Source organism: Cyphomyrmex costatus, unplaced genomic scaffold, assembly GCF_001594065.2.
Source record: "Cyphomyrmex costatus isolate MS0001 unplaced genomic scaffold, Ccosl1.0 scaffold112, whole genome shotgun sequence".
Classification (NCBI taxonomy): Eukaryota; Metazoa; Arthropoda; class Insecta; order Hymenoptera; family Formicidae; genus Cyphomyrmex; species Cyphomyrmex costatus.
Window position 1 is genome coordinate 291,312 of NW_017275086.1, and position 21,367 is coordinate 312,678.

The 21,367-nt window shown below is 36.3% G+C and overlaps 1 protein-coding gene across 1 annotated transcript; it reads right to left on the reverse strand.

Moving 5' to 3' along the window:
- Positions 1 to 1,425: 1,425 nt before the first annotated feature.
- On the reverse strand, positions 1,426 to 20,745 carry LOC108776733 (latrophilin Cirl). Its single transcript, XM_018543436.1, has 11 exons — positions 20,436 to 20,745; positions 18,021 to 18,432; positions 17,225 to 17,450; positions 16,966 to 17,131; positions 16,638 to 16,852; positions 16,347 to 16,450; positions 13,074 to 13,242; positions 11,636 to 12,041; positions 7,650 to 7,912; positions 5,279 to 5,476; positions 1,426 to 2,283 (listed from the first exon to the last, which is right to left on the reverse strand). Exons 1-11 carry the CDS (start codon positions 20,728 to 20,730, stop codon positions 1,426 to 1,428), a joined length of 3,312 nt encoding a protein of 1,103 aa, XP_018398938.1. The 5' UTR covers positions 20,731 to 20,745.
- Between the last annotated feature and the right edge of the window lie 622 nt (positions 20,746 to 21,367).

Below are 21,367 nucleotides of genomic sequence, written 5' to 3' on the forward strand. Positions count from 1 at the left end.
ATTTTGACATGCAAATTATGAAAATTGGAAATCAACAATCAGCATACCTAGGAAGTTAGGAAATAAATATCCCTAATTTTTTCTTTTCTAAAAAAAGAATACCTGTACATGTATATAAAAAAAAGAACAAAAAAACGATTATCTTTCATTAAAATAAAATATAAACATGCAAACAAATAATGACACTATGGCCATTTAAAAAATTGAATGTAGATATTATAATATTAAATTAAATAGAAAAAATGAATTACTCTGATAAAAAATTGCAGCGGTGAGGAATATATATTGCAAATACTTTAAATTCTAAATAATGCAGTTTCTTATATTCCCATTAAAAATATAAGGCAGTTATTACTTTTGTAAATCATAGTATCAAATAAGTTAATATTAAAAATGGATATGTCGAATAATGTAAGACAGATATTTTGCAAAAAATTTCCACGAGCTGCTTTTTAACATCAAAATAATAAAACTTTGGTTCGTTACGCTCGTATGAAATCTACAAAAACATCGTACTCTTAAATCTTGAATACATCTTCTCGAAAGCCAATCTCGTCGCAATCGCTTCGGACTTCGCAAAGACTTCATTCAAGACTCGTTGTGCCCGTATCACACTAGCAATTGGAGATTGCGACTGCGTTCGCGTCTCTTAACAAATCGAAAAGAAGCTGTTGGCCAGGTCTCGTCTGATTGGTCAAAAGATGCAATCGCGAACGCAGACGCAATGTCCAATCGCTAGTGTGATACGGGCATTACGTTCTGATCTTTCTTCGCGCACTCGGTTTTGCCAATTCCAAACGCCCGGCTACGACGGGCACATCGTCGTCGTCGACTTAGCCTAAACGAGAGGTCCGCTACAATTGTTATACAGAGTCCGCGTCGCGGTGGTACGCACTCACGCACACATGTACACGGTATATCTTAAGAGAAACGGGGCGTCCGTTGGACGACGTGACAGTCTTAGTTGGACGCCCACTGATCTCGCATTCGTTCATTCCCTCGCATACTTCCATCCTTTCTTTCTCTTCGTCTCCGCTCGTTCGTGAGGAGACGTCTGATGAAAATTCCACCCGAACGGAGACAAGAGCGGCGTTCCCTAGAACGCTCGCGATACGTCGATTATGGCTAAAACGCGACGAACTGCTTCAAGACACCGTCGCGCTTACGCTTGAGCTAAAAAGCGGCACGTTCGTCTCCCGCGTGTATCCCTCGGCACCCGGGATCGCCGACGTGTGGTTATTCTCTTCAGGAACGAATCGTCGATACCATCACCACCGTCACCTCCATCACCACCACGTAGTCCCGGACAAAACGAATCGTCCAGATGGTTTACGCCGTACCGTACGGTCGGCGGAACCATCTCCTAAACGAATTCATCGTTTCTTCGCGAAGGGACGAGAGAGGTTCCCCGGCCTAAGTCAGGACCTAACACTCGCTGTAGGACGGCGGCGGCATACCGCGACCCGTGTACATGTCCGTCTGCGGCTGTAAATGACAGACAACGGTGTGCCCGTCCAGCACGGCCACCGTCCGCGTGTGGTCCTGCTGCGGCGGCATGCCGTATGCCGCTGGCAACCGCGGCAGATCCCCAAGCTCGTACCTGGCCTGCTGCCGGCGCAGCTTTTCCCAACAGGCGTTCAAGGTTCGTTCCACCCCGTACTCCGTCGAGTCATAATGCGTGAGATTACCGCCGCCATTGCCGCCGCGTTCCGTCATCGCCTGGCCGTAGTGCACCAGGTTGCGATCGGCGGCGGGCGAATACGGGATCAGCGGCCGATGATCGCCGTAGCTCCTGGAGGACTGTCTGCTCATATCGCTCTGTCGACGGCCGTCCTCATCGGACATATCCGACACCTGGATCTCGCCAGCGCCGACGATACCGCCAATTCCACTGCTGATGCCACCGTTGCCGTTGCCATTGCCACCGCCACCACCGCCGCCGCCGCCGCCGCCGCGCTCGATCTCCTCGTACACTGGATCATCCTCGTTGACAAGGCCGCGCGGCAAATGAACGTGCTGGCCGTGATGACCGTGCAGCTGATGATGCCCGGCGATACCGCCGTTGCCTCGACCGTCTACGATTTCGGTATACGTATGGTTGTACGGCATCGCGGCACGTCTACCGCCCATCGTCCTGGTACCGGTGTTCATTTCGTTTGCATCATTCGGCCCGCGTCTCCTACCAGAATGACCGAGCGTCAGGGTGTTGTGCGTCCGCGGGGAATCCTCCTGCTCGGAGCCGCCATGTCCGGAATCGCGAGAATAGGACTTAAAAGAAATGTTCTGTGGAGAAAGAGTTAATACTTGAAGTTAGAATGAAAGGCCTGTAATAAGACATAAAACAACGAGAATGATAGATATGTTATAATAGTGTTAACATTTCCGCATCTTTATTAATTGAATTCTATACGTTGAAATAATCTTGGATTTTTAAAAATATATAACATTTACATGTGAACGACAACAATGCATATCTGACAATGTGAAATAAACTGTCTTACATAGACAAAATAAGTTTTATGAACGAATGCTGATATATAAAATACATGGAAATTAAAGAATAAAAATTAATAAAACTTTGAAAATCAAATAAATAATACAGTAATTTATTACTATATAGGTACCATTAACCATTTAAATGGGATTATCGGACGCAAAGGTGTTAAATTTACGAAACTCATGAAAATATTTTGTACAACTGAGCCATTTATTTCACTATTCGATTAATAAATTAATAAAAAATGTTAAAAATTTTCAAATATTTGCAATTAATAAGCCGCAAATTGACTTTTTCTGTGTTTTATCTACACAGCGCACATTTGATTTATTTAAATTATTTTTAAGTTGTACATCAATTGTGTGCCAATTTCACAAAAGATGTTTGTTAAGATAAACATAATATTTTAATTTCTCCATCGTTATATATATTTAACTCTGTTTATCTTAATTATATTTAACTCACGCTACTTTCAAGTGAAACGGCTCAATTGATGATCGCGCATGCATGAGAGGAGAAACGAGCGAGAGAATTCCACTCGCGTTACATGAAGACCGTATTTCACGGTTAATCATCCTCCTCTCTTCATTGTGCAGCCAAAAAAATAATACACAACGAAAACCAAGGCACACAAGATGAGCTACACACAATTCATGACAGGATAAATGGAGCACTGTGTTCTGATATAAAACGTCATAGCCGTGTATTCGCATTTGTTTCCGCGCGCATTAGAATAAGAAAAAAAGAGAAAGGGACAGGGGCAGGTACCGGAAGAGCGACGTGGCTTATTCCACATCTCCGTCTTTTTTGCTTTTACTTTAGCCAATATTCATCAATCATCAAGTTTTGTTATATCGGGACAGTTTAACAAGCGTCATTAAAAGTAAAAGTATAAAAGAGGTATGGATGATCCTCAAAAATTGGAATGTTTACATCCCACACTTTTTGAATACATTTAAATACCTTAAAATATATCTGATTTTTATCACAGAGAAAAATTATATAACTACGTCTGTACAGATAATAATCAATGAATTCCCCTGGTATGTATTGTACTTCAAGTTTATTATTTTTACTAAAAATCGTTAATGTAATACAAGTATAGCTTTGGTATTGAACTTGCTTTTTAATATTAAAATAAAATATTAATTTAATTTAGATCAATTATTCACATTTAATCTCAAAATTCTCAATTTCCCTGATCTCAATTCCCCTGAAAAAAGTATAAGGAAACAGAGAGATACACCCAGGGGACTGGTAAAAATGTTTATCTACTGTTTATATATATACAGACATATTGTATTATTTAACATTATCATAATATTATCATAATATATTATTATTTATTTTTATTATGATATTGTCATTGTATCATTCATTTATTTGGCTACTTTTGTGATAAAACTAATTTATTTTAAGCCTATTACATCTCATAAATTCAATGAAAAAGTGTGTGGATAAAATAACTACCAAATAATTTCTATTTTTTTAGAATCACTCATATGCAACAATACTTATTGAACTAAAAAAAAAAGAGTTTAGAAATGAGAATGAAAAGTTTTAATTAAATATATATTATTAACAAAATCTTTCTTTTTCCCTCTACACAGATAAAGGAATTGATTTATGTTTCAATAATTTATGTGATATCATTTCATTGTATTTTGTATATTAATAAATAAACTAACAAAATTAATCTTTTTACAATAGCAAATCATTTTTAGAATTGATATCAAATAATTTTTCTTTCGACATATATATTCTATATTTTAATATTGAAATAGACATTATTCTGTAACTCAAAAATAAAAGGGTAGATAATTCATATTTAGATAAAAGGTGCTTTTATCATTTCAATTTCATTGGCATGTTAAGAGAAAAAAATTGAGGGAATCGATTGCAGACGGAGGTTTATAGCACAAGCTACGTCGCAAACATGAAAAATAATCACACTTTACACGTCAACAAAGTGTATCCGCATCGCCATGCTCAATATTCGGATCAGGTTCACTCCTAAGATGCGTAAGGGTGACTAGATGCTGTGCATGAGTGAAAAGTAATACCGCACACCATGCAGAAATAAAAGAGAGAGACCAAAAGACATAGTGAACTGGAGACGGCTCTAGGTTTAGCAAAACTTTTGGCAAAAGTATTATACTTAACAAGACTTTTACAACAAATACTTTCATTGAAGTCTTAATATTTCCGGAAATATTAAAGTAATAATTAGCACGATCCTTGCAAGAGATAGCTAAATGCTCGCAGGTACGAGAATAGTGGTTTTCAAGATATTTATAAACGCACGGATTATACTCGATTAGGGTACTTCTCACAAATGCAAGATCTTTGCAAATACAAAGACCATAGTTGAGTCTTGTAAATACAATTGCTTGCCGACGTGAAGATCGTACTTATGTTAGAATATTATCAATGTGGAAGCAGCGGTTTAGGAAATCCTTACAAACATACGGATTATAATATCAGTGAGATGTTCGCAAATATACGAAGCTGTACAACTTCGAAACGCGATGCTTTACTTTTGCACATATTATTCAAAAAGACTACTTAAAGCAACTAAAGTCAATTTTATACTAAATTATACAAAAGTTTAAAATATTCAAAATAGAATGCAAAATTTATTAATCTTTGAGCAACAAATAAAGGTGTTTTGTATCTTTTGCCAAGATGTGAAACTTTAAACGATCGCGAAGTTGGTCTTACGATAGAGCCGCCCCCGAGGTTGAGAAACACAGCGAGCGAATTTAGCGGTGAATTAGTTACCTTCCACATGAGGTTTTTGTTAAGGTGGCCCCAAGTGGCGGTGGCAGATTTGGGGATATTGGGAGCTGAGGGTAAGAAGGCGTGACGTGCGTACGGCAGGGTGGCCACGATGTGAGCCTCGGTCGAGGCGGGTTCACCTGGCACCGTTACTGCCGGCTGCCTATCGACTATCGCCCAGCTTCGACCGGATACCAAGTACTGCAAAAGCAACCAATCCGCCGTTTCCCCCTTAACCCTTCGTTTATTGATGGGCAGGGCCAGCCTTGTCAGTGTTGCTCGTGATTTAGTGTATACGTGTAGGAATGGATGGATTATCCCATGCGTAATCATCGACCGAAAAAATCGATATATGATATTACTATAAATGATTGAAATATTTACGTAGATTCAATGCAGCTGATTCGTGTCAGTAAATAAAGGGTTCCTAAGCTAAAAATCGCACTAATTTTAAGAACAATTCTGCTTCGATAGAATTGCAGAAAAGAAAACTGGATGAATATGTTATATGATGCAGAAATTATAAAGATGTAGAAACCAAAGAGAATTGGAAAATTTACTATTTCTGTAGAAGAACTTTAACCGAATTTATATTGTTTGTTTCAATCGTTTCAATTCCGTGAATCCAAAGCAATATTCATTATAAAAAATTTTTAATTTCTTCAATTAACAAATAAATTTTTTTATATTATTTTTATATTTTTTATTTTATTTATTTTTTATATTTTAGATAAAAAGACTGGAATATTGATTTTGTTATTAAAATATTGTACAAAATACTGATTAATATCATACATATCAATAATTAAAAAATTAAAAAGTTAAAAAATGATATTTAACTCTAACTTCATTAACAAAAAATACTCTTATTCTTGTCCATAAATACATCGTACACGTAATATAAATAGAAATTAAGCCGGGGATATCTTAAGCTTCTCGATCGATGAAGCAACGGGACAAAAGAGACCTCTTGCACCACAATTAGGATACATAATTGTGTGGATACGGGGAGAAGTGGCGCGTAGATTTCGCGCGACATGATCAGACACGAGGGAGATATGGATACATCCAGCGGTATCTCGCGCGACGTGCGGTACCGGAAGCGGAACGGATTTAACTCGTGCAGGAGCAAATCTACGACGTAGCGCTCTGAGATACGCGACGTCGGCACGCACGCTAAAGGCTTTTCCTTGGACACATCGCGACCTCCTTCCCTTCAACGGACAAGAGTTTGTTGCGCAAGAATGACATGTGATTGCACCTGTTTCGAGATCCTATAGGGACGGGTCACGCGATGGCTACAGCCGGACTTCCGGTCCGAACAAAACCTACGACCTGCAGTTCTAACACAAGTCGAAAAAAAAAAACGCTGCACGATATCTTTCGTTTGGACGATTCGTCTTCGTAATGCAAAGAAAACGATGAAAAAGTCAAAGAAGTTCTTCACACGCAAGGAATTAAATCCTTTCAATTTCAAAGATTAATTCGAGAAAAATACTAAATTAAGATTGTCTTTAGAGACTAAATTTTTTAAATTCATATAATTGTGAATGGACATTTTCGATGACAAACTCTCTAATCCCTTATTGTTTGAGAATAATCTTTATATAATCTACTTCACCTCATTGCGTGAATATGCGAACTGACATTAATCAGCAAAACGCATCCAACAGATAAGGAATAAAGACAGAAAAAGAGAAAAAGAGCGAAAGTGGCCGGTGAATGAGCATGTGTGATGCGGTGAAGGTGTGACAGATGTAACGGATTGGTTCACGCGGATTTTCCTCGCCTGTACCTTTCTTTTTTTTCTCTTCATTTTCCATTAAGTGACTGATCGTGTGAGTGAGTGCCTGAGCGAGCATTTGAGCGCCTTTAATCCTTTACACTTGAAGCACAAATCCGATTATCTCGTTCTTTCTTACTTCCGTTATTACCACAATTATTAAATCTAATTTTTATAAAAAATTTGTATAAAATTAATTAAATTTATAACTTAAATCTTCAGAACATCGTTTTATAATAAAAAGATAATATTTTATGATAATAAAGACAAATGTATTTAATGAATTTTTCCTTTTTACTAACAAACTACAGAACGACATTGCTCTTTTAAATCGATATACAAATGCATTAATAAATGTAATTTAATAACAGTCAGTCAATCAATCGGTAATACGACAAGTGTAAAGGGTTAGGCATATGTTTCTCAGCATGTGAAACACCGGCAATTTCAACAGAAAACGCAAAAATTTTCACGCAAACAGTTGCATGTTGCAAGTGCAACGTAATGATCGTTATGCGTGAGCATTCGCATTTTCAAGAAAACGTTTTCCATCGATCGCCTGTTCATGGGAGGAAAAAACCATTTAATTACTCGAAGCGCGTTCAGGCGGAATACGGAAGTGCCATGGAGTGCAAGAGAACAAACAGACGTGAAATGCGATGTGTAAGTGCTTGCATAAAGTGCATCCCTTCGTACTCCGCCCTTCGCGTGTCTAGTTAGAATTAGGTCCACTGGTACATTACGAATCTTTCTAAACGTATACCTTCCCCGTCGTCGACGGAAGTTCGTTTGTTTAAATTCCTTCGTCGTGAACAATCTGGTTGACAATGCGAATAAAATAGCATAGATAATTACTAAAATTAAAGTAAGATTTTATACATGGTTGTCGCGACAAATATCAACAGTCTCTGATTATTTCAATCTTTTACTTCTCTCGACTTTTTATATTTTAAGAAATTATCTTTTACGAAATTTGAAATTGTACAAAAAAATTACGTTTTTGCTATAAAAAAAGATAATTATAAAAATATAATATATATATGATACTTTAAAAATTGTACTTTGTATAATAAATCGACGAGATAATTTTTATAAAACTTATAAGCAATCTAAATAAGATTGATTATCACAGTAATTTACTTCAAATATTATAGCTGTAATAAACGAGTAATCATTATTTTGCTGATCAAATAAAACTCGTCTAATATATCAAATATGACGAGCAAAAGGGTTAACGATAGAAGGCAATATAAAGAAGGCGCGATTATGAGGGTGGTCATAAATCATGATTGCGTGAGTGTATCTGATATTATGATTATTCGCATAATCGAAATTATTTCTACTGTGATTAGAAGAAAGGCAGTAACTGACAAGTCAAACTTATATTTTCTTAGCTCTTTTCATCATATTATAGTTTTGATTGATATTATAGTTATATATAATATATTATATGTATAGCGTATATTTATAATTAAATTAAAACTGCGCGAACGTTTTTTTAATAAACCAAATTAGTAAAATTAATCTTATATTAATTTAGAAATTAAAAGATATAATAATTTTTAAAAAATTGTGTCACAATAATATCTATTTAAATTAATTTTATTTTTAATTTGACTTACCATATTATTTCAACTGCAGCTATAAATTGCCTGTGTAAAATACTCGTTTCGGTAAAATTATTTCACTTACTGCCTTTTATCTGATCACAGATTTCATTGATGATCCGGAAAGTCTGAAATAAACGATGAATCGCGCGAAATCGCGCTTTTCGTAGTGAGAAAGGGAGCGGGCTGGGGCATAAGAGGGTACAAAGTAGCCAGCAACCGCATTACACCAAACCCCGAAGCCAGATAAGAAGCACGGAAATCACCACTGTTAGTAGGAAGTCTTGCGGGCGAGCGTGCTCGCGAGAGTGCGAATTCGAATGTTCGTGCTGTGCCTGCCTCCCGCGCGTTATTTACAGAATGGGGACGTCGAGTCATTATCAAATCGATAATCTGAAAGCGACATCTCTTCAGTCGAATTTATTTGCCAAAAGAGAGAGAAAAATGTATACTTTTTTTCTAAGATTGATTAAAATTTTAAAAGAAAGTTTAAAAATTCTTTACAGAAGAATTATTTAAACTAACTTTGTGAGAAATAAAACTAGAACCACTATAAATAGAATTACATTTAATTATAATAAAGACTATGACACAAGTTTTAAAAAATGAAAATAATAATTTAATTATTAAAAATAAAATATGGAAATGTTTCTCCCGTTATTAATTTGACCCGAATCTATTCTGATCAATGTAATAATGGTAAATATGACAAATGAATTTGTTTCTGAACAACTTGAGACTAATTGAGTTAATAAGCGACACTTTTAATTTATTCGAACTGTTATTTGAAACAATTTAGTATTCAAAATCCTCAAAGAATTGTTATCTGTTACTTGATAATTTAAATAAAGAACGTCAGAGACACTTTCTTAATTGGAAATATAACAGGGTCATGATCGTATTAACAAGATGCTCGAATTAAATTGAGCTCAAGAAAAAGAATCGAATCTCATTTATTCCTTTAACGAGCACAAAATAATATACAAAATGTATTAAAAAAATAATTTACTTCAAGAATTTTACGTGGAAGTTATTATGTGGAATAATCCATGAGGAAAACTTAATCAATAAAATGTTATTTTATAAAATTGTATAATTAGAAAAAGAAGAAAACTTTACTAATTTTCTCATATCTCAAATTTATTATTTCTTCGTTAAAATTTAAAAATATATGAATATTAGTTTAAATATAAAATAATTTAATTTAAAAATTGAAGAATATTGTACCCAAATAAATTCTACGTAGCAAATAAAATGCTCTAACAAATGTTAATTTTAGAATAATATTAAAAATACAAATTGAAAAGGGTTTGTGCTAAAATTTGTATTTTCGTATTTCTAACATTTTTGTATTTTTGATTATTTTTAATATTAGTGTGTTTTTCTCTGACTGACGTTTTCCTGTAAACTGTCCTATAACGGTATACACGAGCACATTCAACAATCTCTCTCAAATACATTTTTTGTTTTGCTAGTTTCTCTGTCTCTCTCTGTCTCTCTCTTTCTCTCTCTTTCCTTCTCTCTCTATTTTTGTCGGCCAATTCTCTTCGACTCTCTGAACGCGACAGGGTCGAAAGAGCTGAACGGTTCGTTAAATGCCTTTTAGTTCGCCGTTTTGCGAGTCAGTTTTTGAAGTGACTTGCTGATAACACCAAAAAAGCTTTCAGGTTCATGTCGGTTCCGAGCGTTAAAGCCGAATGTACACTTATTAAACATTGTTCAGAATATACGCTTCAAAACGTAATAACCTAATATACAGAAAATCTAATGTCTGTAAATTAATTTCTATGATATACAAGAATTATTTTTAAAGAATAAAATTACTAACTGTAAAGTTACAATTGTGGCAAATTAATTCTCTCTCTATATATAAATAAAAAAATTGTAAATAAATAATGAATATTTATTCAGAAGTTTATGATTACAAATCATTTCTAAATGAAAAATCTATAAATCTAAAGTAGGCTCTATCTGTAAAAATAATCAAATAAACTAGCAAGACCATCTACTTTACATACATCCTGCAACAAATTTAAAAAATTAACGAAGCGTCACGCTTCAATTAAAATTCTGTTGTATGATTGTTAAACATAATACATAATACATCATAAGCATGAAATCGGGAACCAAGTAACTACGTTTAGCGTTAAATACATAACGAACCAAGATCTATTTACACACGTTGAAAGGATCAAGAGAGACAGACAGAAACTGTAATTCACGCTGAGAGATAATTAACCGTAGCAACCTTTCAATTGTGAAGGGGCAAGTTTAAAGGAAGGCAGGCTGAGTTCTGAGCGACAGGCAAAAAGTGTACGATAATAATTAATTATAGACGGATCATACTTGTGTTACTCATAATCATACTAAAAGGAAAGCGAGAAAAGAATATATAGAAAAAAGTCAGAAACAGAGAAAGAAATGCAATTTATCGATACTCAAAAATCATTTTGATCATATGAGATCATGTATAAAATATTATATATGCTAGTCTGACTTGTATATACAATGTCAGAAAACGTTAGATTTTAATTGACATACTTCAGAGATGGATCAAGTATTGCACCGTCATTACTGTACTATGAAAAAAGTGAGAGTGGAGAAGGAAGACGCACGTTCCCCTTTCGGACTCCTACAATTTCAGTCTTTCGATTGCGCCATGGATAAAACACAGTAACCAATATTCTTATAAAAACTTAAAAATGTTGTAATTTTTACAAATACTACGTCGTTCTATATCATTCTACCAATTTGCATATTTGTTAAGCAAAGTAAAAGGAATGTGACGTGAAGTCAAAAATCAGTTTGGTCAAAACGATGTAGCGTTTGCAAAAGTTGCAAACATATGAGACTACAATAGACCTCGATTTTCATAAGCAATATCGATTACTGTGATCTCGCGGGGCAACCACCCCATTTCGCTTCGTTATCCGTGTGTCTCGGTTTGGTGTATAAGCGGCGTTTGGATACCTTGCTGAGCGGGATGCCTATTGTGGTTGCTAGGTGCCATCATGTGCATCTGGTGTGCCCCGACCGGCGACCTCAGCGACAAATTGTTCAGGTTCACGTTTATCGAAAGATTCGTATTGTTACAGGTGGTGGTCAGGTTGTTGTGATTGTTCGGCGGTGACGTGGCGCCGGCGTTGGTACCCACATTGGTGGCTGCATGAGGCGACAGTCCAGAGCTGTCAGTGGTAGGAGCCGAGGGATTCGACGAGGTGTTGTGCGAGGCGAAGTCCTTGCCGCCGTTGGCACCGCCGGTGCCGCCGCTGCCGCCAGTGGAGCCGGCCGAGCCGCCCGTCACAGTCTTCGAGCACCTTAGGCACTTCGGCAACCAAGAATGACGGCGCACGAACTTTCGGTACTCCTTCCTCACCTGTAAGAGCGAAGCAGAGCCCGCCCGACCCAACGAAACGAGTTTAACGGTGCGAGAAAGAACTAAAGGCTTGTGCGAAACAGCGTGCAGATGCGTTATGTGCATCTCTGCGAGTCTGATACATGAACACTACAGACTGCAGACTGCAGACGGCCTCGTGACGAATTATTGTGGTACGCGACTAAAATTCATCATTGGTAAAATAAAGAAATAATTATGCTCTTTTTTTTTTAGATTTTATTCAGTTATTTGTATCTTTTTGTCAAATTTTGTCTTTTAGCAAAATTCAGGAAACCGTCTGCGGTTACTTGTGAAAATGTGCGATCTAAGTTCGCAGGCTCGAAATTATAGTGCCGGTTTAATTAGAAATAAAAATAATATCGGTGCTTCTCGCGATGATAACAAAAAAAGTTCTCAAATTTTTGAGAAAATTATAATGAGCCCACTACGGGTGATAAAAATACGCGAAGTAAAAGTCAGTAACTTGTATTGCGCTTTATTAGACTTTATTGTACAGCGCTTTATTAGACAAATTATCTCCATGTTCTGATTTTTATGAGCAAAACAATACGATGCTAACATGATAATCGTTCCAGTAATCTTAATTAATATCAATCATGATCGACATATTAAACTTAAGCACTAGAAAATTCTTCGAATTTTAAGTTAATATAAAAATTAATACACAAGTGAGAATAATTTATAAAAAAATTATCACAACTCACTGCATAATCTAATTCTAAAGAAATATAAAGTTTACATAATTTTATAAACAACAATGTAACATATTATTACAAATCATTTGTAAAAAAATATGCAATAGAATTGATTAGATTTTACGGGAAGCGTATCGATGCAAAATTATTCTTATAAAAAATTGCGCGGTATCACTCTTAATTAAAAATTATTACATATATTACGAACAACTTCGGATTTTGTTGTTTGTATCTCTCTCTCTCCGGAAACATCCAGCGATGTTGCCAGAATAGTCTAAATCAAGGCGGACTTCTGTGCCCCGATGTATTCCCTTACCTTCTCGTTCTGTACGCAATGGAACACAAAGATAAACAGCCCCTGGAGACTATTCAATACGGTGAAGATGTACGCCATCACGACGGATTCTTGGTTTAAGTAGAGAAGCCCGAACGTCCAGGTCAGACCTAGTAGAAACACCAGCACGATAGCGCCCCGCAGCCAGGCCCTGATCAGAAGATACAGAATAATAAATTACAGGAGAACAGCCAGCCAAGTTTCTGTTGTACAATACAAATCGCGATGGCGGCGCTTAAAGGGGACCAACACATTGTCGCGTGAGCGCTCCGATGGAACATGATTTTCGTAAAAAAAAAAAAACGAAATCTCATAAAGCGTCATATTTGGGAAAACCTCGGATTGATTAAGCTATTTAAGTTCACTTCACTTCAGCGAGTTAAAAAACTACTGACACGTGGATTCAACAGTCTTTGATAAAAATAAAGGGATATTTTCTGCAGCTCGAAGGACGAATGAAGAAAATGTCATTAATACAAACACGATAATTTTATATTATAGATTTCCAATTTTTTGCTACAATCTTGCGACACTATATTTGTTATAATTCATTACTATTTAAATCGATTTCAAGTTGTAACGTCGTAATCCATTAATTTTGGAAAATTCATATATAATAAAAAATTTATATTAAAAAATTCCATTAATTTTATTTTAAATAGCAATAATTTTCATTCTCTTTTCTAAATTATCTGCCACTCATAAAAAGAAATATAAAGATAATTGCAGCCGATCGATCCCAGACTTCCTCAGAATTTCTCCGATCGTAAAATATGGTTAATATTTAATGCTTGACATTAGTATTACAACGTCGAAGAGAAAAAAATAGTGCAACCGTCACAGCATCATGAGAATTCATCAAAAGCGACATTTAATAAATATTGCGACATTATGTTGAGTGTTTATTTAAAAAAAAAAATAAAAACCGCGAATGCGCCACTTTGAGCATCGCCGGGATCGCAGCATTTTATCTAAACCGTTATGATTAGAACGTGTGGCGATATACATGTAGGCGGATATATTTCTACGGTACTTTCACGTCTATCTACTTGTAAATCAGGCGTAATACTCGAAACTAAGGAGAATACTACATGCAGTGAATTATCGTGTCTACTCACAGGAAATGCAAGTGTCATAATAAATATGTAACAAGAGTGTAATTATTATAATATTGTTGTGGATAATTAAAAAATACTAGAAATGTGAATCATCTTTGATAAAAATGACTTTATTTTTAAAAGAGAAATTTAAATTATTTATCACTGAAATAAAATTAATTGTGAAACATATATTATCAATCGTAATTATAACAATATAACATTATTTTTGCGACATAAATAAGCGATAAGCACGATTGAAATAATATCAGAGATTTAAGAATTTTTAAATAGAGACAATATTGTTTTGATTAACTGAAGGAATAAAAATGTATACGGTGTCATATTTTTTTGGAAATTTACTTCTCATACAAATAAAGTTGTTGTTCATTTTATTTTAATAAATTCAAGAATAGTATATATTGAAATTAAATTCAGATTTTATAAAAACTTATTTGTTAGATAATTAGATAATTTTATTGCAATTGTATTTAATAATTTGTAAAGTTTGAATACTATACAATCTGGTTCGCTCTCATATATTTATTCCTTCAATCAATGTATTAGTTACACAATTTACACACAAACACTGCACTAATATTTTAAATTGCGTTTCCTATGAGTGTTGCGATATTACATGGTGGCGAGTGTTTTGATGTATGATGTGAGAGACTAAAATCTACGGCTACGTTCACAAAATCAGTGTGAAATGATACTTGGACAGCTTAATCGAAATAAACTAAACTAAAAAAAAAAACAAGATGATCAAATGAGACGAGCGAGATGGCAATTAATGATGACGTTAACGATATGACTGGTGAGTAATAATAAAAATGGTAAATATCTTACAAGTGCGCTTGCAATTTGTTGGGAAGAGCATTCTCTTCCTTTCCACTACCAACCAACCACGCCATGCAGAAGAATGTAGAACAGTGTAGACAGAAGTGGGTAGAAGATTTAATACAAAAAATGAAACAAGACAGCAGTTAGGTGATTGTTCCGGCACCATTAATTGATTATAGCTTATTCTCTGATTTGCAATGCTCGATTCGCATTACTTATTGCCGAGCACGTAGAAGCACGACGTTTTCGCTCGACAATCGCAAGTGAAATTGACAATTAGTTACGTAAACAAGAATATATGTAGCAATATTTAAACACCAGTCATCGCGAAAGATATTATCTGCGATAATCCGAATCGAAATTGCAACAAACTTTTCACTACCATCACCAAATTATTTACGTATTCTCACGATTTTATAAAAATAGAGACTTACTTTTTAAATAATAATTTCACACAAATTATTGACTTTCTCTATGCCTCCGTTTACAAAATCCTTAAATTAAATATAACGATATACAGGGTGTTTTCAAAAAACGATAAATAAATTATATTTCTACACATTCTATATTTTATCTATAGTTATCTATAAATTTAACAATTCACAGAACAATAACCTTAAAAATTCAAAATCTATGAAATAATAGAAATCTGATATCTAGCGGTTTGAAAATTTCGTGTTTCGTATTATTTTTAAAACAATTTAAAATTATTATTAAAATTTACTCAAAATACTTTGTGGTGATATTTAACATTATTTGATCATGAAACATAGAATTTCTTTAAAAAATCTAATAAAACTCCAAATTCTTATAAAACAAATAATTTACGAATTTATAGAATGATCTATTGTAAATAAAAAATAAGTATAGAAAATTATTTTGATAGTGTCTTTTTAAATACTTAGAATAGCGTACCCCGCATATACATTTACGACAATTTGTGTAATCGAACGATATACTCATGTATATCCTAGGTATCACAGCAATACAGTGGTGTGTCGAACGAACGAAATATCTGCGGTCATTCCAAACATAGGACTCAAAACCAAAACCAAAAAATCAGCATGGCCGCCAAAAGATGCGTGACAACAAGATCCGCGTTCGGGAGATCTCTTTAAGCAAGTAAAGCTTGCGAACGTGTAAACCGAAAGCACCAAACAAACATCTCGATTACTACTCTTCGGGAGGGTCAAATCTCGAATGTGACGGACAACGGACGCACTCGACTGGTACACGGTATATACAGTTTGCAATTTATAATACTTTACTAAAACAAAAAAAAAAGGAATGGACTACTAAAAACCATCGTGCTTACCTTGCGCTAGCCAATCGGGAATGCTCCTTGCTTTTCATAGCCACGGTTGTGTTCGCATGCCGGCACATCATATAGATTGCCATCGATAGAAATACCAGATTTGCCTGCAAAAGATGACATTAAAATCAATCGACATCTTCGTGGATATTAGTGTCATAAAATTGAAAAGGAAAAACGTCACGTTAGTGATACTGATACGAATGACAACGAGTATCTTATATCGCCAATTCTTACACAATAATGTTTTCCTAGTAGAATGTTCAGTTAGTCGATAATGTATCGATCAATTACCAGTATAACGAGTATCACAGGTCCGACGAAGCTGAAGATGAAATAATTATCTGCGCGCAGCCAACAGTATCGATCTGTACCGTAGCTAAGTGGATCGATTATGCACGAAATTGCTACGACGAGCAGCGGTGCGCCATACGCGACCAGATAATACCATCGAAGCCGCGATTTTTCCGCTTCAAATACCTCGATCAGCATCACGTATAATTGGAATCCTATAACGTAATGTCAAAATCAATGTACAAAGTATATATATATATAGATTATATTATAATAAAAGAATAAAATATTACAAATCATAATGTAAATTAAAGGTTGGCTGAGTTACCTTCGAGGAACATCCAAGCAAATGCGCACAAGAAGAAAAAGTGCAATAAGCCGGCCACGATGCCGCAGACGATTCTCTGATTAGTTTGGCCGATCCCGCAAACGAAAAGTACTTCGGCAATCAGCAGGCACACGCAGAGATTCTTGTGGATCGTCGTTCTGTCCGACTGCAAATCAGGGATCAGGGTGAGTGACAAAAAATTCCATCTCGCCGCGATTGAATGCCGATCGATCGGCGCCCGCGCAGTTATATACATTACCTTCAGTCCGCGAAATAATTGAAACGTGAGAATAGCCAGGACGAGGCAGACGACGGAAATGATGCAGCCTATATACGTGATGATTTGCAGGGCAACCTGATGGGCAATGTCCAGCCTGACGGCGTGTACGTCCATCAGCACAGCGAAGTTCGTCAGGTGATTGCATTCGCACACGGTGTGAGTCTCGTTGGTCTTTTGTATCTGGCATCCCTCGTCCGACCAGGCGCTGTGGGAAATAAGGTATCGCGTGCAGAGTAGATAGTCGTTGTTCGTGTATTGCTACTTTTCCATCGGATATACAGAAAGCGTCAAAAATTACGCGAGAGTAGTTTCCATCTTGTTGGCTGTATACTTATTATATTATATATAATTACATACCAACTCTTAAATCCATAATATATGTACATACATATCATATATGATATGTATATTCTTGTAAAACATTTATAAAAAAAATTATGTAATATTAAAAATTAAGAATTACACACATTTTCAGAATAAAAATTTTTTAATCTTATTTAGAAATATCAATTTTAGGTAAATCGTTTTATTGAATATCGAATTTGTGTATAGAATATCGAATTTCGATAACTACCTTTTAAGGAGAAAGACTGCACGGATTAAATGTAATAACAAATATACCTCCTATTTCGGCGAGTTGTTGCAATTAAGTGTTGTATACAGTTCAATGGAAACACAGGAAGAGAAAATTGAAAATGAAGAAATAAAAGAAAGACTCCTCAGCACTTTTAGTATTGTATAAAGTGGAAATAGGATCGGGCGAAGGCGAAATTACCTCAAGATGTAATCCCAGAAGACGCAAGTGGGGTTGGTGACGTTCTCGACCGCCAGATGTCTGAAATACACCCGAACGGGTTCCGAGAGTTGTATGTGCCGGCCTTTTCCCAAGGACGCCGAGATAACTTTGCTGTTGAGGAGTCGGGTGGTGTTCCTCCGCGGCAGGGGCTGGGGATCGTCGTTCATGACGACGGACGGCGGCTCCGCTTGCGGCTGTAGTATCTCCTCGAGTCTGTCAAAGGCCATGAAGACTAACCGGACGATGCCGGCCTCGCTGTTGTCCAGTAAAGCGCCCCTGGTAAGTTCCACGCGATCGTTCGAGACGGTCCACCTTTGCTGGGCGGCTTCACTTGGGAAAACTTCCAGCTCGTTGCCGATGTTGCGCGCGTCCAGTACGCGAACTTCCATCACTGTAGTGGAGATACGCACGTGATTAATTAAATGAGTAAATAATATCTTTTCCTTAGCTCGTTTAACGCGTTTCATGAGAATTCTAATCATAAATTCACGGAAAATGCGAATTAAATTACGACAAAACAGTGGTTATCAAACTTTGTACAATAAATATTTATTTCAAGTACACTGCAATTAGAGGTTGTTTGATGAAAAATAGATCAATAAATTAATTTTTTTTTAATTATACTTGCAGCGCCATGTTTTTTTTGAAAACGGCACGGAACACAAAATTTTTATTAGTAGTACAACTAAATATAAAAGTGCCAAATATTTTAATAGGTCCAATTTAATTTTGCTAATTAGATCCTGCTAGCTTTATGTATAATAAAATAAAAACAAAAATTATGGTAAAAATCGGAATATTTCATTATTTATAAATAAAGTTATGCATACAATTTTGTATGTAATTTTGAAATATAATTTTTTATAATATAAAGTAAAAGCCATTACATAATATCATTAATTAAAAAAATACAACATTTCCGCGCAGGTGCGCGTGCCACGTACATCGCAAATTGGAAACTACGATAGGAGAAAAGTAATTTTTTATTTTTTCGCTTATTATCTATGTAATTAAATAAAATTAAAGAAAGTAATTTAAACAAAAATATTGTTTAAAATTCATCAAGGGACTCAATTGCTTCAAATTTGCCAAGATATTTATTTATTGTAAGAAAGAACAATGCACTGCAAATCTAAGTGTGTAATAAATGACTTTATATATGCATGTGCGTAATTCAATTTTTCGTGTAAAAATAACACAAAGATGCATACAAGAATAGATTTACATTTAAACGTAGAGCAGTGTTATTTTTACACGAAAAAGTAAATCATATTCGTGCATAAAGTCACTTATTACACACTTGGATTTGGAGTGTAATCTTAACACGCTGTGTAATTTGCCGCGAAAGAAAGGATTAAGAATTGATCGCGGTATCAATCAGTGGCGTTGCCAGGAAGAAGGACTTAATGTGGTTTCGATATTTCTTCTGAAAAGGAGGACGTTACACAGCATCCGACCGGCTGTCGCTCATCAACTGCCCCTCCCCTTCTTCCCTCTGACGCTTTTTGCTCTCCGCTGGTTATGCAGTTTATCAAGCGTGCATCTGATGATGCACGTACACAGCGGCTCAATCAAGCCGCGACGCACTTCCGGGAAGTAAATCAAGTCGCTCGTAATTCCATCGTCGTTTTGTAATAATAATAGCATGCGCCCGCGCCATACTCGTCTGGATTATAACGTAATCCAGGCGGGTACCGGAGAATTACGACGGATTCGGATCTGTATTTTATCTACACCGGAGATTACCGGGTGTTGGATGCGCGAGCGATATAAATCATTCGATCGTTTGCAATGTACGCCGAAGGCGAATGCAACGTGCGTCCGTTCCGTGACTTTCGGAACGCTGAAATGAAAATAGTTATTCCGAAGGAAAGACGATTCTGGTTACATAACTGCACCGTCGCGAATTCTAGGTTGTTTTTCAAAGGAATATAAATTGGAATTTTAATAACAAACTGTATTGCAATCAATTTATAAATTAATATTATAAATTATGCTCCGAAGATCGAAAACATTTGTAAATTTGAAATGTATTTTGCCTCTGTGTATATACAATTCCTTCTCGTATATTTTGAATTTACGTTCGGTAATATGATAGAAACTTACAAAATAAATAAAAAATATATTCTCTCTCTCTAGAGATCTTCTTTACATTTTAAATTAAATAAATCCTATCTTACATTAATGGGGAAATTGCAAATGAGGTTCTTAACATAATTTCGAAATTATGTTCCGTAATTATCTAGGCAATTGGTTACAAGCAGAGATAGCAACTTAATGAAGAGGATACTGAAGTTCTTAATGTCTCCTTACAGGGCTTGTAAAGGATATAATAAACGCATAGTCCGATAAATTGTTGTATAGCAATTACCAATCATCATTAGCAGTACTCACATATGTTTTTGCCTTCATGCATAATGGTCTTCTCCTGCATAAGCGTGTCGGCCAATAAGAAGGCGTTCTCTTCGAGACCGATCAGCAGCGACGTTGCGACCCTCATCTGCTCCTGATGACTAAGATCCTTCCAGGACGCCATTTGCGCCTTCTCGAGCAGATTGCTACCGGTCCTCACTACGCCCTGGAGCAGCTCCGTGACGCTGACCTCCCTCTGGTTCGCATCTTGATAGGTCTTAATGTCCAGAGCCATCTTCTCGGCCATGTTTTTGATGATTTTTGTAGTGATCATCATGTCGCCGCCGTACAAACCGCGACTGTTATTCGTTACTTGCGAGAGTTCCCTGCTGATGCCGAGAATCACGTCGCCTTCCGTCACACGGTTTTCCAGAGTGGTCAGCCAGACAGATCGACATTCGCTCAGATCTGGATTGTCGCGATGCCAAAAAGCGGATTCTCCACGGGCTAGACATCGCCATCTGGCCAGACCGTTGGCACCGCCGGGGCAGCTTTGTACGGCCACGTCACCGGCCCTGGTCGTGTTCCAGGACAGGTTTCTGGCTACTACCGGAGGACACACTTGTCTGTAGTCGTACCACGGACTTCCATTCGAAGTGGATTCCGGGTACAGCGTGCTAGGTACTGTAACAGTATGGTCTTGATCAGTATGACGGTCTTAAGTGGTCGCCTAAGCTAACGACTGCAGTCAACGGCTCGGCATTAATGCGATACTGACGTCGCGACGTCCTTGGAGACGTAGTTCGGTGCGCAACGACGTCCGAAAATGGAATTTCGGTTATCCCCAGGGGATCTTAATGCTTTGTCGCGATCGAACCAGAAGTGTACTATTTACTCGCCCCTCTTCCCCCCCCCCCTCCACGGTTTATAGATTACCAACAAGAATGTGTTCATTGTACAATGACAAAAGCAAA

Bases quoted from the DNA above. Each gene is read 5' to 3' on its own strand.
- LOC108776733 (XM_018543436.1), bottom strand. From the start codon at position 20,730: ATGATGATCACTACAAAAATCATCAAAAACATGGCCGAGAAGATGGCT. The intron at 17,451-18,020 runs GTAATTTCGCCT...TATTTCCCACAG, and splicing joins TTCTGGGATTACATCTTGAG to CGCCTGGTCGGACGAGGGAT. The intron at 2,284-5,278 runs GTAACTAATTCA...CTTTCTCCACAG, and splicing joins ACAAAAACCTCATGTGGAAG to AACATTTCTTTTAAGTCCTA.